We start from the raw sequence: 21,428 nt of genomic DNA, 5'->3' as shown, positions 1-21,428 counted from the left end.
GAACATTAGAGGAAGAGAAGCCGTGCTGGGGAGAGGCTGAATGGGGACTGAATCCATGAAGAAAGCATCGAGTAAGCCAGACAGCTGAGGGTTTGAAGCCAACAATGAGAAAAAGCCACGTGGACCCACAGGGCCTCACTGGATGCCTGCTGACAAGGATGGGAAGCAGCAAACAGAGGGGTCATGTTTGGTGTTGGATCCTGGAAAGTGCACAGAACGAAGGAAAAAGTACTGCACTCTAAAATTCCCAGTTCCTCTGGAAACCTGAGCACATATGAAAATTGGAATTCAAAAGTGTTTATGCTCAGTAACAAAGTCAACTTACAGTATGTGCTATGAAAGGTTTTTCCAAATGAGCTAATCTGGAATTAATAAATGTCAGTATGTTAGTAAGTGAGCTACTCACAAGGTCAACGAAAGAGCTAAGAAGATGGCGAGGAAGGCAGGGACGCAGCTACCTTGCCAGGACAGTGAGTCCTGTAGCTGACTGGACAATGGGCAAGTGTAAGCCACTCTCAACCCTTTCATTCAGTCAGAGTTGCCAACAGACATCACCACACACATATCCCTTCTCCAACCTTTAGTCCCTCTCTAGGGCACACACACTGTGGCTGCTAACCAGGAAGGCGCCATCCTTCGAAAGCTATAATTAATAACATCCAATCCAGCTTCCCAGTGACAAAAGCAAGAAAACTACCATTTGCTTTGGGCTATTAAAACCCGAGCAGTAGCAAGTTGTGCATTGAGGGAAACGTGCACTGCTCTTCCAGTTCAGCCACAGCAACCCTGCAAGCTGGGCACAATGACTACATCATTTGTCATATAAATTTATATTAAAAAATAATGGATCCTGTCACCCTCTTTTCCCCACTGTGATCTACTTTACAATATCACTGTGATGCAGGTTTAGAGGGTAAATGTATAGAGGTGAGGAGTTAGTTGTACATGTTAAGATAGTGAAATTTGGCTATGAACAACCAAAGAATTACAGGGAAAAATACAAATAATCATTCAGAACTACTTGCCAGAGTAAATCCACAGGACTCAGATTAAGGGTAAAGTAGAAGTACCAATATCTAAGACTGTCCATAAGGCACTGCCCAGACAGAAATTTATGCTGTAGTGACAAAGAGTGCCCGTCAGACATGAGATAAGATGTCTACATGTTTCTGATGGAGTAATGGCAAATTAAACAAGCAGAGTGTGTTTTCATGGGGATGAGCAGATACTAGAAGTGGTAAGTCCAATGGTGAATGGAGGATCCACAGTCAGCAGCAAGTGCTCTAAATGTTTGGACAGCCCTGGCTGGGCCTTGACACCATCTTACTGCTTGTCTCTGGGTGTTTTTTATTGTGCACCCTTAAGCACATACTTATAGACCTGAGAGAGATAGAAAGTAGGGAGAGGGAGAGGGGAGATTAGAGGAGGGGAGGGGAGGGGAGGGGAGGGAAAGAGAAGAGGGGGTTGGGAAAGGAGAGGAGAGGAGAGGAGAGGGGGTGGGGAGAGGAGGGAAGGAAAGAGGAGGGGTGGGGAGAGAAGGGGGAGGAGAGGAGAAGGGAGGGAAGAGAGGAGAAGGAGAGCTTCATCTCGCCCTCAGGCATGCATCATTCCTAGAATTCCCTGCCCCATCCCTAAGGACCATCCATCCTAAACTCACCCCTTTTAACACCCATCTAGGTCCCACTCCTGCAGTGTGAAAATTCACTCTTTTTCAGGGTCAGCTCTCTAGCACCCTAGGAGCCCTGAAAAACAGCAGTAGAAGGAGAAAAAAGCTGAGAGCTCTTGGACCCGCCCTTTCTGTAATCACAGTGGCTCCCTCTTCTCTTTCATAAGGAAGATGAGTTTCCATGAAAGATTCCTTTAAAGAAATATTTCTACCTCAGCGTTTCAGGAAGAAAACAAAGGAGGCTCAGGGTCCAAACTTTTCCCCATTGCCAGGAAAGGTGGGCTGGACTACCGATCCTCAAATAACTGTGCAAAACTGCAACCACCCTGCTGTGTTACAGAACAGTCTGGCTTGACCTAAACTGTCTGTATGTTGGTGCCCCTTACCTGACTCAGAGAATCGGAGACTCCCAACAGGAAAAAAAAATGCTTACTAGCCTAATTTAATCATTATTCATTGTATACATGTGTCATGTTATTATGTTACTCCACAAAAATGGACAATTTTCTATCAATCTGAAATTTTGAAATGCAGAAAGCCATCCCGCCCCCCAATTTGCTCAGCAATTCTTTTCTTCTTTCTCAGTGTTTTTACTCTCTTACTATCCCTTGGGCATTTTGTTAAGTAGAAACTTGACACTTCCGTATTCAAGAGTACATAACTAATAATTCTACTTAATGGCTTCAAATCTACTTACACAGAATTTGCTGTGCACCGTTGCATGTCACTAATGGCCAGCCTAATGCTCCACCAAGTGCAAGGCTTCTAGCATCAATAATACACTGACATAGCTCACTGCCTGACCGAGGTTCCACCAATAGCACTCTGTGTCACAGGATCAATTACGATGAATCCTTCTAAAAGCCTTTCCCTGTAAGGCTGCCTTCTTTGAGATTCATTGTTAAAGCTGAAGATGGAAAGTAAAAAAATACGACTTTGGGATTTCTCTAATAATTTCAGCAAAAATTTTTTTTCGCTCGGTAAAAGAATAAGGATACTTATTTTTGTCAAATGAGCATCATTTGTGCTTTCTTCTCTCTCAGGCACCTCTCATTTGATATTTATGATATTTTGTGGTGTCAGAGTGTGATCATAAATAATAGGAGATACCAAACATTACACTCACTAATGTTGATACCACAGCACCATATGACATACCAGAGAGAGGATAGGTCCTAGGGATAACACTCGGCAGCACACTGCACAGTCTGTATGGTCTGGGTGTGCTAAAGACAGAGTGAGCCTTTCCCTCACCTATCCAGACTACATGGGTGCAGGGCATCCCCAGGCCGAAAAAGGTCAGCTCTGTTCTTAATCTCAGTACAACCCCACTTCCCTCTGTCAGGCTGGTCTTCTCTGTTTACATGTCAGGGTTACAGGACAACCCCATTTCCCTCTGTTCTGCTGGCCTGTTGTGCTCACATGTCAGGGTTACAGGACCCCACTTCCCTCTCTTCTGCCCCCTGCTGTGCTCACATGTCGGGGTCACAGACAACCCCACTCCTCTCTGTTCTGCGGCCTGCTGTGTTCACATATCAGGGTCACAGACAATTCCACTTCCCTCTGTTCTTCCCTCTGCTGTGCTCACATGTCGGGGTCACAGGGCAACCCCACTCCTCTCTGTTCTGCGGCCTGCTGTGTTCACATGTCGGGGTCACAGACAACCCCGCTCCTCTCTGTTGTGCGGCCTGCTGTGCTCACACGTTGGTGTCCAGGGAAGCACTGACACTAGTTCTTCTCTTCCTCCTCTTTCCCAAGAGAAATCTTACAAGAGATCCAGAGACTTCGGCTAGAACATGAGCAAGCTTCTCAGCCCACACCAGAGAAGGCACAACAGAACCCAACCTTGCTGGCAGAGCTGCGACTCCTCAGGTAAAAGGAAGACCCACATTTCCCCAGGGAACATAATGTTAGGGATGTTTTTAATGTGTCTTGTGGGTGGGTCAATATGCATGCATGCATATACACATGTGTATGGGTACATTTGTGGGAGTTTGAGGTTAGTTGTCGGGAATCTTTTCATCATGCCCTGCCTTACATAAGGCAGAAGTGTTCCTCGCTTGACCAAAGCTCACCGCTGGGGCTGCTGTGCCCAGCCAGCTTGCTCCCAGGATGCCCTGGCTCTGCCTGAAGAGTATTGAGATTACCAGTGGGGCACCATGCCCACCAGACTTTTATGTAAGAGCTGAGATTATGATATCTGGCTCTCGTGCTTGTGTGACAAGAGCTTTACATGCCGAGCCATGGCCCAGCCCCAAGGGTTGAGCTCTTTAGCACCAATGGCAACAGCTGACTATTTACACAGCACTGAGCCAGCACGGCTGCTAATCTTTCCTTTTCAATAAATCACACTTGATCACTGAGACTTGGAAAATTTTGAGAGATCATACTTTTTTCTTACTAGACACACAGAAATTGACAATGTGTTCCTTAGATCAAAAGCAAAATATCTTCACAGGAAAAAAAGTTCCACTTGGCTGTTTTTAGTCATTTGCACTATCAAACCGTGTACAGTAAAACCAAACACATAAGCAGCTAAATAAACATTGCAGGTTTCTAAATCGAGAGATTTATATATAGCCCACAAAACAGAACCTGATTTTCTCTAAATCATGCCTTCAAAAGAGTCATGCTTTGTGGTCTGCAATCCTAGACAATATAGATGCTGAGCCAGAAGGACCATGTGTTCAAGACTAGCCTAGGTCATAATGGGACCTTGTCTCAATTTTTTTTAAGATGACATAATTAGCTCACTGGTAGAACTCTTACACAGTACATGTGAGTACTGGGGTCTGATCCCCAGCATCTCTTTTAAAATAGGGGCTGTGCGGGTGTTCTTCCATGGATGGGGAAGCCTCGCCTTGTCTAGTCTGCCACCCATGGACATCTGAGTTGGGAGGGACTGTGAGAGGTCAGAACTGCTTTCTGGGGCGCCACAGCCTTCTCAGGCAGAAAGCTACAGTATTGTGCATTGGATGAGGGCTGCAGTTGGTCTCAGTACTGCTGTGCTGCAAAATGCAGGTATCATTGTAGGTTCCTCTCCTGAAACTGACTTGGCACCATGCCTTGGATATGACAAGTATTCAGGTGTATTTATGAAACAATAACAGAGAAGAAAATTCCCTCAAGGAAGACCATACTTATCTTTCACAAGCAAGCTTTTGTTATGGAGAATGTCATGTTCTTATCCTTCGGATTATGTGGGAGTCTGCTCCATGTGTACCTGTAACTCTGTGATGTGTCGTTTCTGTGTGAGTACAGGTATCTCTCTGCAGAACTCAGCAACAGGAAGTCTCTTTTCTTCCTCCAACAGAAGCTAAATTTACTAGGTTCCTCCTGCCCTTGTTATAAAGTCCCTGCTGCCTCCCACCAGGGTTGCCTCTCAGGGTTCCATCTGAACTCAGCTCTTCAGACATAAGAACACCAGAGAAGCCCTGTAGCCCACCTGGTCCAAGCTGCAGGCCCTGCCTTCCCCATGCCTATGACTAGAGCAGACCTATCAAGGCTTCGCAAGAAAGGAGATAGACAAGACTTACAAATGCTGCTTCATGTGAAGTGCTTGCCTTATAGGTTGGAATAACTATATAATTCGATCAATAATTAATTACTTAATTGACAATTTATTTATTAACAGCATAATGACTTGATTAATGGAAAGAGAAATTATTCCAGAATCTTCCAGATATCTCTCTTTTCTATTCTAACCAATATAAATTCTTACACGCTCCACGCACTGTGTCCTAGAATAGATGGAAAGGAATAAAAGAGAAAGGTGGTGGAGTTTCTTATCATCTTCATCAAATACATTTTAAAACCAAATGACTGCCTGACAGTCATGTGGAAATGAAATGATCATTGCTCTGCCAGGATCAGGGTAGCACTTGTGTCTGCCTGAACTGCCATGTATATCTCTTCTCCTGATCATCCTGTTCTCTACAAAAGGGATTTAGGAGATGAATTTTCAGAAGTAGTTTTGAGTGCTTGTCCTGTATCGCTTTTGCTTCTCAAAATGTTCTGTTTCATGTGGGAGACAAACTATAAAGTTGGCGGAATGAGCCCGGGTCATTGAGATGTTTTTCCAGTTGATATTCCCCCATCCACCAGGGAACCAACACAGAACAGGCACAGTTCTAACCGCCATCCTGTGCACCTAAGGTGGACACCCCATGACCTCAGCTGAGCACAAAGCCTACTTCCTAAGGAATCTAGAATCACCAGGAACTTCCTTGCCATTGGCACTTCTTGTCAACTGGTGCCCAGCTGGCTTATGGTCTGCTTCTATAGTCTGTATAGTTCTTTTCCTTAAAGGAAGAACTGTCCTATCTAGAAGGCTATTTCTCTAGATCTTGTGCTACCTGCCACATACATCAGTTACCCCTTCTTGCTCAGTCTAAGCATTTCCAGAATTTGGAGCTTGCACAGATACACTGACTCCTAGTGTAGCGCCTGTACTATGGGACAGTTCGCGAGTCAGGCAAGGGACTGGAGATTGGAGAACACAAGAGATGGGGGTCATTCATGAAGAGAGAATGCAGAATGGTGTTTGTTCAAGCTTAGAGAAAGCCTTATATAGCTAACTGCTGCCCAGTGGAAATCCCCCAGGCAGGTGGGAAATTGCCAGATTCAAGACAGAACAAACAACTCCTCTGTAGCTAACCGCCAGGGAGGGCAGAGCGAGCACAGGAACAAACAAAATGTGTTTCCAGAAACTGCAAGCTATCCTCAATATGAACCCTGGGAGAAGGGGTAGATCTGTGGGCCCTACAACCTAGATTTAGATAGATAGATAGACAGATAGAAAGATAGATAGATAGATACATACATACATACATACATACATACATACATACATACATACATACCTGGGAATTCTGTACCTTAGTCTTTTGTTATTTCAGACTTTCAAGAAGCCTCTAAGACAGTGACCTCTTACAAAGTTGCTTTGGTCATAGTTCACAGGAATGAACAGCATCCATGGGAGCCCTTACTGTGTCTTTCCTACTCCATCCTTCCAGAATCTTTTCTTGAGAAAACAAGAAATTGGGGACTTACTTTAATGAGTACTCAATTTTAATTTTAGTATTAAGATCACTATGACCGTTCTAAATGATTATGCTTCCCTTTTTACTTAAGCCGTGGGGAAACTGAAAGTCACATTAGCAGATCCGACATGGTGATAAACGGGCACTTCCCATGTGCTAACCACCTGATACTTAGTGTGTGCTGGCTCCAAATATGTTGTACCACTGAACGCAATAGCAAACCTGGGAGAAAGGCTCAATTATTCTCCTTTCAGAAATGTGGAAGCTGAGATTCAATAAAGTGAAATGAATGTGGCAGGTCTCGTGGCCCCAGACCACTAATGATATATGCATATGCTTCCTAAGGAAAACATTCTCTTTTATAACCATGGTCCAATCCTCAAATTCAGAAAGTGATTGAGGATATATGTTATTATCTCCTTTGTCGTTCTTATTAAAATGTTATTGTTCTTAATCTATCTTCAGAGAAATTATATTCAAACACATAGACACTAGATTTAAAACAATCTCATGGAATTTCAAAATAAAAGGCATTTATTTAGAAATTCATGCACTTAACAGACGGAAATCAGCATCATTATTTAGTCTTCATGTTGCTTGACCACCTTGAATGTGGAGGCTGCAATACACATTGGTCTCATTTTTCTTGTGAGGGTTGTTTTCACACCTCTTAATGTCCACATAAATGGTAGAGTGCAGATTGGTTTCCAGGCTGCTGACCATTTCATACAAGTTCTGTAAAGCAAGCACTAGCTTTACTCCTTCTTTTCAGTTACAGAACAAACGTGTGGCAACATAGTATTCTGACTTCACTTTATGAAACCAAGCCCAAACCAAGTACTTCAGAATGGTTATAACCAGTAAAAGCCATGACTGTTCCATGCACATCCACTAGAACAAACTTTAGAATGCATTCGTCCATCAGATTTCGAAAGGTCTTAATAAATTTTATATAAATTTATAGTAATTGTTTTGAATTTTAAAGATCTGTATGGCCGGCCCTGTCCAGTGACTGTTAGGTGTGTGTTTGATTTCTGAAGCCTGCAGTGCAGAACAAAACCAGCAAGATAGTAAACACAATGTAGGAACGCCAAGAAGGGTCTCTACCCTGCTTCCATGTCATGTGACTTCTCTCAAATAGCAGGACCCCTCACATTACAATCACTTACCCATCTGGAAAGGGGCTTCCCTGGTAACACTATCAAAGACTGGATCGGCACGCCCGCTTAGAGACAGTCAACTACACACCCACAAAACCAGGAAGCAAACTGGCTCGGCCTGAGCATTTTTCTAATGAGGGTGACTTCTTCCTTAGACAACGCAAGGATGAACTAGAACAGAGAATGTCTGCACTCCAGGAGAGTCGGAGGGAGCTGATGGTCCAGCTGGAAGGTCTCATGAAGCTGCTGAAGGTAAAAGCATTTCACATCAATGTTTACGACCTACATTGCGCTGTCTTAAAATTGCTTGCACACAATCTGCGATGACTTTTCCAGTTACTATATGCAATTTCCTCCCAAAATGTTGCGAGCTCAGATGTGTGTGAAACAGTAGCAGTCGATGAGCAATAGTTCTCGATGCACCCACTTTCTAGAACTAGGCTGCTAAGGACCATGGGACAAAATCTTAGGGCTTATTTTTAGTCTCCTTATGTCCTTTAAAATTATAAAACTGGATTTGTTTATAAATGCTTTTGATCAGTTTTAGCAATTCTGACTAGCTTGAACACAGAATAATGTCTAATTCATAAAATTAGGAAATGGTGACTAAGAAGTCAACAATAATAGCAAATATTTTCTTGCATTTTTGTGGCTCCAACGAGTCACATGACTTCCACGGGTCCCAACTGCAAACTGTTAAGTGGGAAAAGCATTACATGACAGAAGTCCTGTAGAGGGCAGCATGCTGTTGCTTCCTTGGAAGTAGCAATCTCCTTTAATTAGATCTCATTTCTGTTACCAGTTACGCTAAATGACTTTCCAAGTTAACAGCAGGTGGACAGACACATGGCCACTTGGGCCAATAGCACTGTCAGTGCTCCATGGTCATCTGGCCCAAGGGAAACAAGTGGGAACCAATATAAACAGGAACTGCCATGTGCCGAGGGCAGCAAGTTAGATTTCTGATGGGAGATTCCCCTGTGCAGTCATTGTGAGACAGGAATTTCAGGCTGGTTTTTAGTCCATGCATTTCTCACCCTCCCCCACACCAGTATTTGTGGTTTCTCTGTGCCCTTTTTTTCCTTTGATTTCTCCTTCTCCTTAATTATTCCCTTCTCTCTTTCTTTTCTCTTGCTTTATTAAATTCTTTTTAAAGACAATTTTGTGAAACTTTTCTGTCACAGACCCTGCAATTGCAGCTTTTCTTTCCTTTGGTTTCTTTGCTCCATTTTATAACTTAGTCAACAATTTTGGCCGTGAGTCCCTTCTTTGATAGTCCATTTGGGAAATGCTTTATTGTCACTCAACAAAATTTACTTCCAGTGTGCTGGACATATGCAGTGTAGAGCTGGGGATTTGATTGGCTGATATTGGTTCTGTCTATGCTAAGACTGGACCATTAGTAACCTGTTTCTAGCCTATTATCTCATTTGACGCAACAGAACATCTCTTCTGCTTCCCTTTGAAAATATGTCGGGTGAAAAGTGCTGAGGCCATCTTGCCCTTCCCTGAATGGCAGGAAATTTTGACAAATCTCTCTGCTGGTGTTCCTATACTTCTTCCACTGTAGTGATGAGATAGGAGTCTACTGGCCAGCAGCCACTGTGGGATGAATCTCACCCAACTGAACAGATTTGTACCAAGACGTACAAGTACTGGGATAGACAGACAGATCAGATACACGGAGGAAAGGAATGGGGATCTGTTGTCTCAAATACCTAAATAGGCTTGGAACTAAAGTCACAGGGGTGGCAGAGGCCAGGAGAGATAATCAACCCATGTTGATACCTCCAGTCTCTTGCCTTCCTTCCCTGTGTACATGCTTTGGTTGGAACCTTGGGTAATCTAATTGTTATTGATTCAATCTTTCTGTAGGAAGAAGAATTGAAGCAGGGAGTAAGTTATGTCCCTGCTGCAGGTCTTAACTAACAGTGGAGGGCTGCCGTCCTGCTGGCGTTCTCATTGCTTTGGCCTCTAATGTATGTTCGTGCTTCAGTTTGGAGAGAGGAAAAAAAAAATCATACTAATTTGCTTCCATTTCTACGTAGTGCTTGAATTGAGATTATAAAATTTGGCATTCTGTTATAACTGTCACTGGTTTCGGCAACAAATGAAGACCTTTTTCGTGTTTAGAAGGGAGAACAATCTTTATTTTGTTGGGAAAGTATTAGATTCCCCATGGTGTTAAGTTTCAAATTCATGCTATGCTTTTTGAGGTTATTGACCAGAGCCTTCTCTTAGTAGAAGGTCAGTCACCAGAGCTACACAAACGTTAATGTTGTCTCACAGGCTCCAGCCTACAAGAGCAAACCTCCACACTGTGAACATTCAGTTCAGCTTCCATTTCTCTGAAAGGGCACAGAAACTCTTTTCATAAGAATCGGGTAACAAGTCCCTTTCCATCACATAACCATGACACCATACCCTCTACCCTGTGCCCTGTGTTCAGTTGTGTAAGACTGGGCTTCGAGCTGCCTGTCTCCCTCATGCTTCTTCCAAAGCCATTTATTAACAAGATTCTATGAAGAATAGGTAACGTCCTTCCCTCCCATCCTTACCAAGGACCTTTCTACTCTGTGGTTTCGTAATGTCATTCCACACATGATTTTTTTCTTCTGGAGATAGAGGCATCATGACTGTCTGAGCATGTCAGCCCCTGAAACCCTGTGTGACCGTGTGGGCAGGTTCAGAAGCAAGCAGAAGAAACAGCACATGGAGAGACACTACCCTAAAACTAGAGCAAGAGAAACGCAGCTTGACTGCCTGTGCATGTTCCAAAGCGTATGACGATATCCCAGTTACCCGCGTTATTTCAAGATTTCACATTTTATCCATGTTAATCAGAGCTCCAACCTGTCCAGTCTCAACCGATCTGTTAATTCTTCTGTATGCTCTTTCCTATTTTTCATTCTGTGTGTTTGTGTGTTAACAAAGAATGTTTGCAAAACACTGGAAACTTTCTAACTCTTCATTCCCCAGGTCTGTAAAGAAAGAAAAGAACCATGTTAAACAAATCTGTAACTCAAACAATAAAGACAATGTGCGGCATTACTTTGTATATTATGAAAAAGTTACTTTATTGGGCTGATGCCAAGTTTTCACCAGGGATGACTCCCTTGTGTTAAAGAGGCCCTGGATGTGTAGCCTGTATCATTGTCCATCCCTGCATCCCTGGGGTGTGGCCATTGGACTTAGATCATGGCAGAGCAAATGCCTAGTCCTTGATATCTCTCTTTGAAAACAGGCTTTTCCCTGCATGTACATGGAAACAGAAGATGCTTCTCTAGTCTAGCTTCCTCCTCCTAGAGTGGGCAGTTCTCTTGCTTTAAAAATCATTTCTCCCAGTGCCCCTTCCCTCCATTTCCCAAGCAGTATACTCTGAAAGGCTCTGTGGACTGAAAAGTTGGAGGCTGCTCAGAGTCAGGCTGTGGGAATGCCCCTTAGGGAGACCTTTGTCACCTCCCTCTCTCTGCCTTTTCTGTGGAGCCCCACCACGCCTCTGCACTTTGAAGGGTCACAGCGGTGGGGACTGCAGTACTGACAGACATCACCTGTCAGTACCACCCAAATCTGGGTAACACACAGCTTCACTCCCATCTGCTTGGTTTCTGCTCAGGCTTCTCCTTAAGCTGACCTGAGGTCAGGGTCACTTACACCAGAGTGTATAAGCAGCAGCTCCATGAAAAGGAAAGAGAAGAATAGGAAACTAAGGAAGAGAAAACGGGACTATGTCCCCTAAGGGGACAGGCTGTTCTTCTGAACCCTGAGCAACAAAACAAAAGAGGGAAATAGTAATACAGGGTTTATCAGCAGAGAAATATCACTTCTCCGAAGCTCAGAAAACCTACTGCGTTAAATACTAAAGCAAGCCTTTGTTGAGAGCTTTATAGAAAGTATTGAGCAATACAGTAGAAAAATGTAGTCATAGATTGCAAGTGGCCATGGCTTATACTGACCTTTAGTCAAAACTAAAGACTTAGAGCCCCGTAAAATCCAGCCCCACTGAGGTGGGTCTATGACGAAAATCAACAAATTCCTTTCAAATCGAGTTTTCGTGGAATAACATGATCTAAGGAGAGAATTTAGAGGTTTTAGATTGGTATCTACTTCTAAATTCTGTTTTATGAGTCTTTCCCCTTCGGGAACATTCTCTTTGTAAAAAAAAAAAATCAAACTCAAAATCTCCCATACAATCAATCATGCTTGATTTAATAGCCTCTGCTTTATCATAAATCTGTGTGGTTCATTGTAGTGTTTTATTATGCTGGTATTTATATTCCTTACATATACTGTTTCTTGTTATAAGTAATGCATGAAATGATCCCCCTTGAGGAGAAAACATGAATTTTAAAAAATAGTGCCTGTAATATAATATGATTATGGTATCACAAGCAATAAATTGTGTTTTTTACAAAACTTGAATCAAAGTTATCCTACCCTCTTTCTTCCTTGTGTACCTTCAAGATTTATTGAAGGAGCTATAAAATGAGCACTCATAAGAAATGTCTTAAGAGTGAAACCAGCTGCTTGTAGTTGAGGTACCAATATGGTCTAGAAGCTTCTGGGATAGTCCCAGTCCCAACTATTATGTATTTATCTAAAACCAAGTATCTTAACTGGGGTTTGCAAAACAAAGCCTCAGTCATTTTCTTAGAATGATCCCAGCAGTTTGGCCTGAATTACAGAGGCCCCTGATCAAGCTCACGGTGATAAAGCAACAGGGAAAGCAAGCTAACCCCGTGACCATCTCAAGCAAGCGCTCTGACAGCAGGCATCTCACAAGATTACTGTGGCTATCTTAAAAGACAGTGGGGGCAGAAACATTCTGTGCAAATGCTATCTGAATATCAAATATAAAAATAAATATCTGTAGACCTATGCGTGCAGTCTTATATAAACTTTTCAAATGTTTGAATACGCACACCTGTTCACTTGTTTCTTTTCCTAACCGTTAACTAACAGAGTCTCAGTCTGTGGAAGAAATGTGAACATAGCTTTCAGTTCATTTAGATCTCTTGCAAGAAACACACCACTAAGATTGTCTGGCTGCTGTTGATGTCAGATATGTCCCTAGATGCACAAATTCCATAGTATTTGCTGTCAACACATTCCTGAGTACATTTTTAATAGGTAGTGGCGTGAGTGGCTGTCAGTGCCAAGGCCCTGGATGTTGCACAGCACACTACAGATACATCTTGGAGGAGTAACAGACACACTGCATTAAGACGTAGTTACTGTAGAGTACATAATACTCAGGAACCGAAATCAGGTCGTCTTTGTTTTCAGGAATCTTTCTTTCTTTGGATGCACAATAAGTTAACTTGAAAACTAATACATTTTAAACCTTGGAATCAAACAGGTCCCTGTTTAGTTGGGGGCAGAGTCGGGCATCATTCAAAATTCCATGTCTTGCTCTCATTCAAATGTCACACAAAATAGGAGCAGACCACAGACAGCCAACCTTCCAGGCTTGGTTTCACCTTCCGCTTTATCAGCCTTCCTCATTCTATTGGTGGACTTCCTACAGAGTTGATAAGTCCTCCATAGAAGGGAGAGGGAGGAAAGTTTACCTTGAGATGGTGTCTGCATATAGAAACTAGTATCTAGTATTCAAAAATGTATGATGTATATTATCAGACTATACACCACACACATATTTTATATATATAATACATATATTATATATAATATACATATATAATCTTATCTTTAAAGTTATGGTTGATTGATTCTAGAGAAGTGAGGGGGAAAAGATTTCTTTGTTCAAAACCAGTGGACACCGACCCTCTCATTCAAGATAACTGTCTACACTGCAGGCTCCCAAGTCTAGTTCCTCTTCTTAGCTTCCTCCTATCTCTCGGCTTTTCGCACGGAACCTGGCACCAGTTTCAGCACCATAGGTCTCTGCCATGTCTCTTATGCTCTCTGCAAGTCCCAAGTCTTGCTCAAACTTTTCTAAACCTCAGACACCCTTTTCTCTTCTCCATGCTGTCATCTGGCCTGCCCAGAGATCTTCTGCATAAAAACCTGAGTCAAACAATGCCTCGTGGCTGACCATTTGGAATCCACCATATCCTCAGTTGCCCGTTACATTTTGTGCACAGCAGACCTTTAAAAAGCCCAATAATCAACATCCTAGTGATGATGATGGCAGTTGGTGACTTTGTGCTTCCTCATTTTCCCAGGTTGTGAGGTACTACTTGTCAGGGGCCGGCTGCAAGATGCAGGGCCAGGTAACATCATTAGCCAGACTGTGAAGGCCAACTGTGCAGGTTGTAATAAGTGGATGAGTGATAAACACCCTGCACTTCTCCTGGGCCAGTTTGTTCAGCAGTTGCACATTTGTCTTTTTTCGTGAAGCATCCTACTCTAGAACTGAGTAGAAGCCAAAATACATCCTGTAAAAAAAAAATGAAAAATGTATGGATCTTACCAGGCTCTTTTAAAAATTGATGTGAAACAGGTGGCTTGCAGTCAGAAGATGCATGTAGAAATTAATTTTTCATTTATCCTCTAGGAAGAGAGCTATTTTAAATTGCCAACTGTGATGTATGTTCTCCTTCATCCATAAATCAATTCTCCTTGGGAATGTTGGATCCATATATTGATCTGCATGGACCATTGTCTTTTAAATCTTTCCACCATTAATCATGAAGTAATTTCTAGGGAAAAGTTTTCTCAGGGAATTTGCAGAAACTTATTCTAAAGTTCATTGTAGGCAGCCATGCTGGATGACCAGGCTACAGAGAACCTGTGAAAATGAAACTCAGTGATCTGTCCCATTGCCCTTTAAGAGTGGCACAAAAAGAACACCAGAGAAGCCATTTTCTATAGCAGGTGCTAAGTATCAAACTGGGCAGTGTCCTATCGTAGAGAGATGGAGCCATGGTTACCAGGCAACCAGCATCCTACTCTGAGAATTCTGGGTAAAAGATGGACATGGCTTGGGAGGTGCAGATTGCAGAAAAGATGGAGACAAATCATTTTGTTAATCACAGAATCTCCCACCAAAACTTTACACATCCATACTACTTGAAATCGCAGCAATTAGGTATTCGCTTGGTTATGACTCGGACGTGATGTCTATTAGCCATTCATCCACTGGTACAATTTAGACTCAGCTGGCGATTCTTCTCATAACAAAGAACCACAGCCAGTTATTTTCCTCTAACACAGATGCACTGTTGGGAGTTTGGGAGACAGGAAACAGAAAAGCAAGGGGAAAGTTACTTGAAGAGTGGGTGCTAAGCAGGAAGATGTGGGGTTGGGAATGTGTCAGACATACAAACGCCCAAGAGAGCTCAGTGCACTATAGAGGACAGTCTCTCACCTGGAGAGACGAAGTCAGAGTACACACCTCCCGACAAGTGTCACCAGAGGTAAGGGTCGCATGGGCACAGCCAAAGGACTCTGGCACAGAACCTGTAAGCAGAACTGGAGGCACAGCCCTAGCACCGCCTGTCAAATACTGCAGTGTGGCCATATCACCATAGCTGAGAGCACTGGGTGTAGGCATGTTGCAGAATTCTTCATTTTTCTTTCAGGCTTTTGAAGAGTAACATGATGTACCTAAACCAATTGTCTCAACTCCTATTGGGGTCAAATTCACAGTGAAATGTGTGTCTGCTAGACCCATTTGCAGATAAGAAATTATAGACCTGGCTGACAGCCCAAAGGCCCTCTAGCCACTGGGCACCCACACCTCTCCACCACCCAACAAGGAAAATATGTTACCTGCCCTGCCATAGGCCCAGAACACTATACTGTGGTCATAGTGGAGGCTTTCAGCCTTTAGTTGCTAAAATTTCCAAAACCAATAAAATCGAGCTGGAAGCGTGTGGTGCTGGTCACATCTTGAGAAGACCCTGGGTTGTTAGGGGAAAGCTCCAAACTTATAATCTAAGTTTACCTCTGCATCTTGTTACTATGGAGATCTTGAATATGTCAGTTATCTTCTCTGAGCCTCAGTGTGTTTACCTGCTGGATGAGAATGATAACACCTCATTGACTTGTAAGCGGGTTAAAGTGCTTAAGAGATTTCAAACTGCTATTCAAATACAGTACTATCTTTTTTTTTACTATATTAGAAAAACAAAACAGAAGTGTGTGTGATAAAGTGCTCTATACCCTGTAAAAAAGCATACAAAAAAAATGGAGTCGTGTGTGTGTGTGTGTGTGTGTGTGTGTGTGTGTGTGTGTGTGAACTTTACAACTAAAAAGATCTGGCTTCTTAGGGTTGAACTGGTGACCCATGCTGGACAGCCAAGGGAAGCCTATTTTCCACCACCTCCCTTCTCTTCCCACCCCTAGTCACAAATCCCCCCATGACTGAAGTCTTTTGGTACTGAAGACAGACAAGAAAAGCTCAGAAATTCTTCCTAAGCCCTATCTTGGACAGGATGCCCAATAGGGCCAGCCAGCCCTAGGCACCCCCAAGGCACCTGACCAACATCTGTTTCTATGATGAACACTCCACCAGCCATGGTTCTTAAAGAGTTCCGCAGCCCAGAGGACTCAGAGTCTCTGGGCTCCGCCATGGGCCGAGCTACTGTCTCTGTCTCCCCCAGGGCGATTGTTTCCACTCTCAGAGCCCTGGGATCCCCGGCTGCACACCTAGAGTGATGATGCCCCCTTCCCGGGTCATGGGGAGAGATCCACGGGTTGTAGTTAAAACCATTTGGGCAGGAGAATGCTCAGTTCCACAGAGAAGTTGCTTCTCATTGACATGGGAGCTCGAAATGCAGGGTTATCTCAGACACAACAGGTGTCAGAGAACCGGCTGAGATGCTGTTTTCTGGGAAGCCCAGGCCTCTCTTTGAGCAGGCTGAGGAAAGCAGGCAAAAGCATCACCACCTGAGTCCTCCTCCCCATGCCTGGACAGACCATTGCAAACAGGTACTGTTACAAGTGTACAGAGAATCCACAGCCCATGGGGCAGCACATGAGTTCTGGGCTGTGCTCTGCTTTGCCTTGTTTTTGTTTCTGTGTTCTCTTCGCTTCAGAGATTTGACAGTTATGTAATGCTGCTGAGCCCTGGAGAGCTAACAGCATGGCATTTTAAAGCAATGGTGTGTGCGTGTGTGTGGTGGGGGTGGGATGTTTAACTGCAAGCAGCCGAGCCCAAACAAAAGTCTAAACAGAATATTCCAGAGCAGTGCTTTCATGCTGCCGGTCTAAGAGCAGGTAGGCAATTGCTCTCTGGATTTTTCTGGAAAAAAAAGAGTTCCTACCATGGCTAGCCAAAGTCAACAGCCTGGGAGGGAACCGCTAAGAGTGCATGGTCGGCTCCGTGTGTACTCCAGGGTCTCCCTGCATGTTCTACATGCATGCTTGACTTTCTTCCTTTCCTACTAATTATTGGAACCAGGAGTCTGTTTCCGAGGACCTCATTGTAAAAACAAAGCATTACAATTAAAGGTCTCTTGCCAAAGATCTCAACGCAGAAATGAGTGTCCTAGCTGTTTCCTACTCTTTTTTCTTTCTACTTCTTTTTAAATCTTGCTATTATCACTCTTCTGCTAAACTACCGCTTTCTCAAATGTCTAAAGAAAAGGGTGTTCCCTCAGAAAGCAGTAACCAAAAATTAGAGACCACAACTCTTGCAAATCAAAACCTCAATGAGACAGCGCCTCCTCCTGACTATTATAGAAAGAATGACTATTATAAAAAGGACAAAAGCTGACAAGTGTGGGCAAGGCTGTAGAGAGAAGAGAACACTGTTGGCAGGAATCTACGTTAGTACAGCATTATAGAAAATAGTAGGTTAGAGCTGTCTTGTGACTCAGCAATACCCCTGAGTGAATTACCCAAAGGAAATGAAGTCAGTATATTGAAGAGATATCTACACTCCCATGCTTAAGTCAAAAGTGACCATTAGATCATGAATGGATAAAAAAAAAATTGTAGTGAGTGTGTGTGTGTGTTGTAGTGGAATATGATTCAGCTCACAGAAATCCTGCCATTGCAACAACAGGGGTAGAACTGAAAATCATATGTTAGACACATGTTAAATAAAGTAAGTTGGGTACAAAAAGATAAACCTTATGTAAGTTTGCCCATATAGGAAACATAAAAAAGCAGGTGCAAAGAAATGGAAAGAAGAATGAGAATCTGGGGACAGTAGAGCAAAGGACATGATGGAGAAACATTGAAGGTTGAGTACCAAGACGCAGTTAGGCAAGAGGCAGACGCTCTGGCACTATTCTGTATGGTAGGATGACCGCAAATGACAGCTGTGTGCTGATCATCTGGAAAGAGGCCGTGAATTTGAGCGAGACAAGGGTGGGAGAGTACATGGGAAGGACTGGAGAAAGGAAAAGGAGGGCAGATAATATAATTATATTATATTTCAAAAAATAAAAAAATATATATTTTAAAAAAGCCAAAAGAAAACACTTTGAATGTTTTCATCTTGAAAACATGATAGACACTTGGGAGGCAGACGTGTTCCCTGGGGTTGAACCTGGCATGACAACGTACATATGCAAAACCACCAGCTAAAATCAATTAGTGGAGAAAAGAATAAAAGACACCAATATTTCTTTTTCTTCTTCCCCATTCAGATCACTCATTTGCAGAGTAATGTCACAATGTCAACTTTTAATGTAAAGCAGAGATTAAGCAGCGTACATCTCAATGCAATTATTTGAGACAATATGAATTATTATAAGACATGCTCTGAGTTGTACCTAAAGACAAAGACAAAGCAGGCTGGATATTAGGGAACTGATGTACCACATCTGTACCAGAGAGTCTCCTAGTTCATGGGGAAAACTTTCTCCTTTGTGTCTTTTATTCTATGTAGACATGCTTCCTAGAGAAATATGCACACCTTGCAATTATCTGTTTAATAACAGCTTCATAGCGAGGACGGACTACATATTGTAGAACAATCAATATGAACACAAACTTCAGATTATGTATGATGGCTTGCTAGATTAATCTACACATGCAGCTAGGTTTAAGATAGCCTCCTTGGTTTCCTGAGATTTGCTCATATTCTGGAATGTTGTTCTCACTGTTTTTAACATGGGACTTGAGACTTTAGAGAAGGCTTATGGGCTTTTCTTGTGAAAGCAAACTAATGATGTGTCTTGTTTCTGCAGACCCAGGGGGCAGGCTCCCCTCGCTCCTCCCCCAGCCACACCGTCAGCAGGCCCATTCCCATGCCCATCCGGTCAGCATCTGCCTGCTCCACCCCAACGCACACCCCTCAGGACTCCCTCACTGGGGTAGGGGGAGATGTGCAAGAGGCCTTTGCACAAAGTAAGTAGTCTCTCCTTTCCTGTGTTCTGCTTGTGCCTGGCAAACACGTCACCAAGATCCATTGAGCAGGAGGCCATCAAGACTCATCACAGCCACACGTGGACGCTCACAGGAGCGTCCAACCTTTCGGCTTCTCAGGGCCACATTTGTCCTCTACAAAATTTATACTTGAAAAGTCAAGTTACAAAGGAAACCTCATAATGTTTCATATAAGTTTGTGGTTTGGGATTGTGCTGTGTTCATGGCTGTCCTGAGCCGCATGTGTCCTACAGATTGCGGGTGGGACATTTCTGCTAGGGTGTCCTATATCTTGGGTCAGAGCCTGCCTGGCCTATGCATCTGAGAAAGCCACTCCACTGCTCTTCCTTGCTTCCCCCATTCAGTCTTCTTTCATCTTCTCTTGCCCTACTCCACTTTCAGTAAATCTTGGAGTCTCAGAACTTCTTTACAACTTCAGTCCATCCTGATACTCTTATTCCATGTCATCATCAAAGTCAAGACAGAGATCAAACAATCCCAACTTTGAGCTGATGAAGGAGAAGTCATCATTGAGATGCTCTAGAGAGTTGGATCCTGGCATCTGTAATCAGGGATCCAAGGCTAAGGCTACCCTCAGTAGAAAAGGGAGAGCTGGCGACCAGCCTTTTCCACAGAGGACCCCCGTCTCCCTTTCTGCTCCCACTGATAGATAAATAATTTGACAAAAACAGCAGAAGAGATAAAGCATTTATTTTATCTCACAGGTCAAGGTGGGGCAGTCAAGGCAGGCGTCAGGAGCGTGAAGCCACTGGTCACAGCCTGGCCACAGTCAGGAAGCAGGCAGCGGGACACGTGTGTGCTGGTGTCACGCCACTCTCTCCACTTCATACATCCTAGGATCCCCTTCCCAGGGGATGGTTCCAACTATTAAGATGGGTCTTCCCAAATCATCTTTTAAAAAAATCAAGATAATTCCTCACAAACATTCTTGGAGGCTGAATTAATCTGGATACTCTTCCACGGGTGTGCCTAGTGGTCCATTTCTGGGGTGATTCTAGATTTTTGTCTGATTGAAAAGTACTACTAACCATCATAGGCATCCCAAACTAAGTGATTTTAGTCTTTCTCTTTCTATCATTTTACAAGTTTATAGCTATTAAGAAATCCTCCTCCAGTAAGTCTTTCCAATCAGGCAAATTTCACTGCTAGAAGTGACCATAACTAATGTATGGACTCTTCCCATCATATTTTTTATGTATAAGTAGCTATGCACATGTGTGTATACGGCTCATAGACTCGTCTTCCTTCACACAAATTATACCTTTGTCTACAATCTCTATTTTCTTTAAATTAGAAATATATTATGAATATCCTTCCAGTTGTCAATTGATGACATAGGAAAGAAAAACATTTGACTGGATATTTTAAATCAAAGACAGAAACTAAATAATAGAGTCCAAGGATTCCTATTGGTGTGTGTGCCAATCAAATTTCACAACTTCAGCTATGCATAAACTATGGAGGTTTGCCTCCCTAACAAAACAGATGACAGGAATTAGAAGACAAGAGAAGCATAAATTGCCAACAGAGGGAAGATGTGCCACCTCACTAATGTCCTCAGAAATAGACATTTTAACCAGAATCATCATTTGCCTAGTAGTATTTTTATCAGCCGAGTCTAAGGACAGCAACCATGTGTGAAAACAAACCCTCTCATCCATCGTGTATGGGGATAAAATGTTAACACATTTCAGTGGGCAAAGCCAGCAGACTGCTTGCTTCTGTGATGGAAAGTGGAGGCTCCATATCAAGGCTCATCTAAGCGTGAATACCATACAAGAGCTACCTATGTAATTCACAGTATATGTTTCTTTTTTTCAATCTTTACAAGGAAAGTGTCCTTCATCTAAATCAGATTTTAAAGACCTACAGTATGTTAAATCTGCTGGTGCAGATTTTTTACCTAGTCTCTTTGATTTTCTAGTTTAAATATATTTATTGCTTTACTCATTTAATGGTACTTTGTGAGAAATGACAATGGTATGTCACCTACAGACAGCCCCTGGCCCACAAGACACTCATGCTATGTAACTATTTTGTAAGTGGCACATTTGGAATCTCCAACCTTTTCTTCCAAAGATATCATGGTGATTAATGCTTAGCTCCATCTTCACCTTACCCACTCCCATGCCACCCTAAAAATATCCATTTAGCCCTTACCATGCCTGCTATGTAAGAATAATCTTTTCTACCATGGATTACCTTCCAGCAGTAAAAGTCCAGCTCAAGGTTACTAGACATTCCTCTGCCCAGTAT

General features: G+C 42.9%; 1 protein-coding gene across 13 annotated transcripts in view; it reads left to right on the top strand.

Annotated features, from left to right (window-relative positions):
• Nucleotides 1–21,428, top strand: part of Dtna (dystrobrevin alpha) — a 373,587-nt gene that overhangs the window by 338,157 nt on the left and 14,002 nt on the right. For all 13 annotated transcript variants that reach the window (XM_085700061.2, XM_085700062.2, XM_085700067.2 and 10 more), the window contains 3 exons: nt 3,425–3,538; nt 8,024–8,120; nt 18,974–19,133. In XM_085700061.2, the coding sequence (XP_085556187.2) occupies nt 3,425–3,538; nt 8,024–8,120; nt 18,974–19,133 (371 nt within the window). The remainder of the gene's footprint in view (nt 1–3,424; nt 3,539–8,023; nt 8,121–18,973; nt 19,134–21,428) is intronic.

Source organism: Myodes glareolus, chromosome 13, assembly GCF_982192425.1.
Source record: "Myodes glareolus chromosome 13, mMyoGla1.1, whole genome shotgun sequence".
NCBI lineage: Eukaryota > Metazoa > Chordata > Mammalia > Rodentia > Cricetidae > Myodes > Myodes glareolus.
This window is presented reverse-complemented; position numbering and strand designations above follow the sequence as displayed.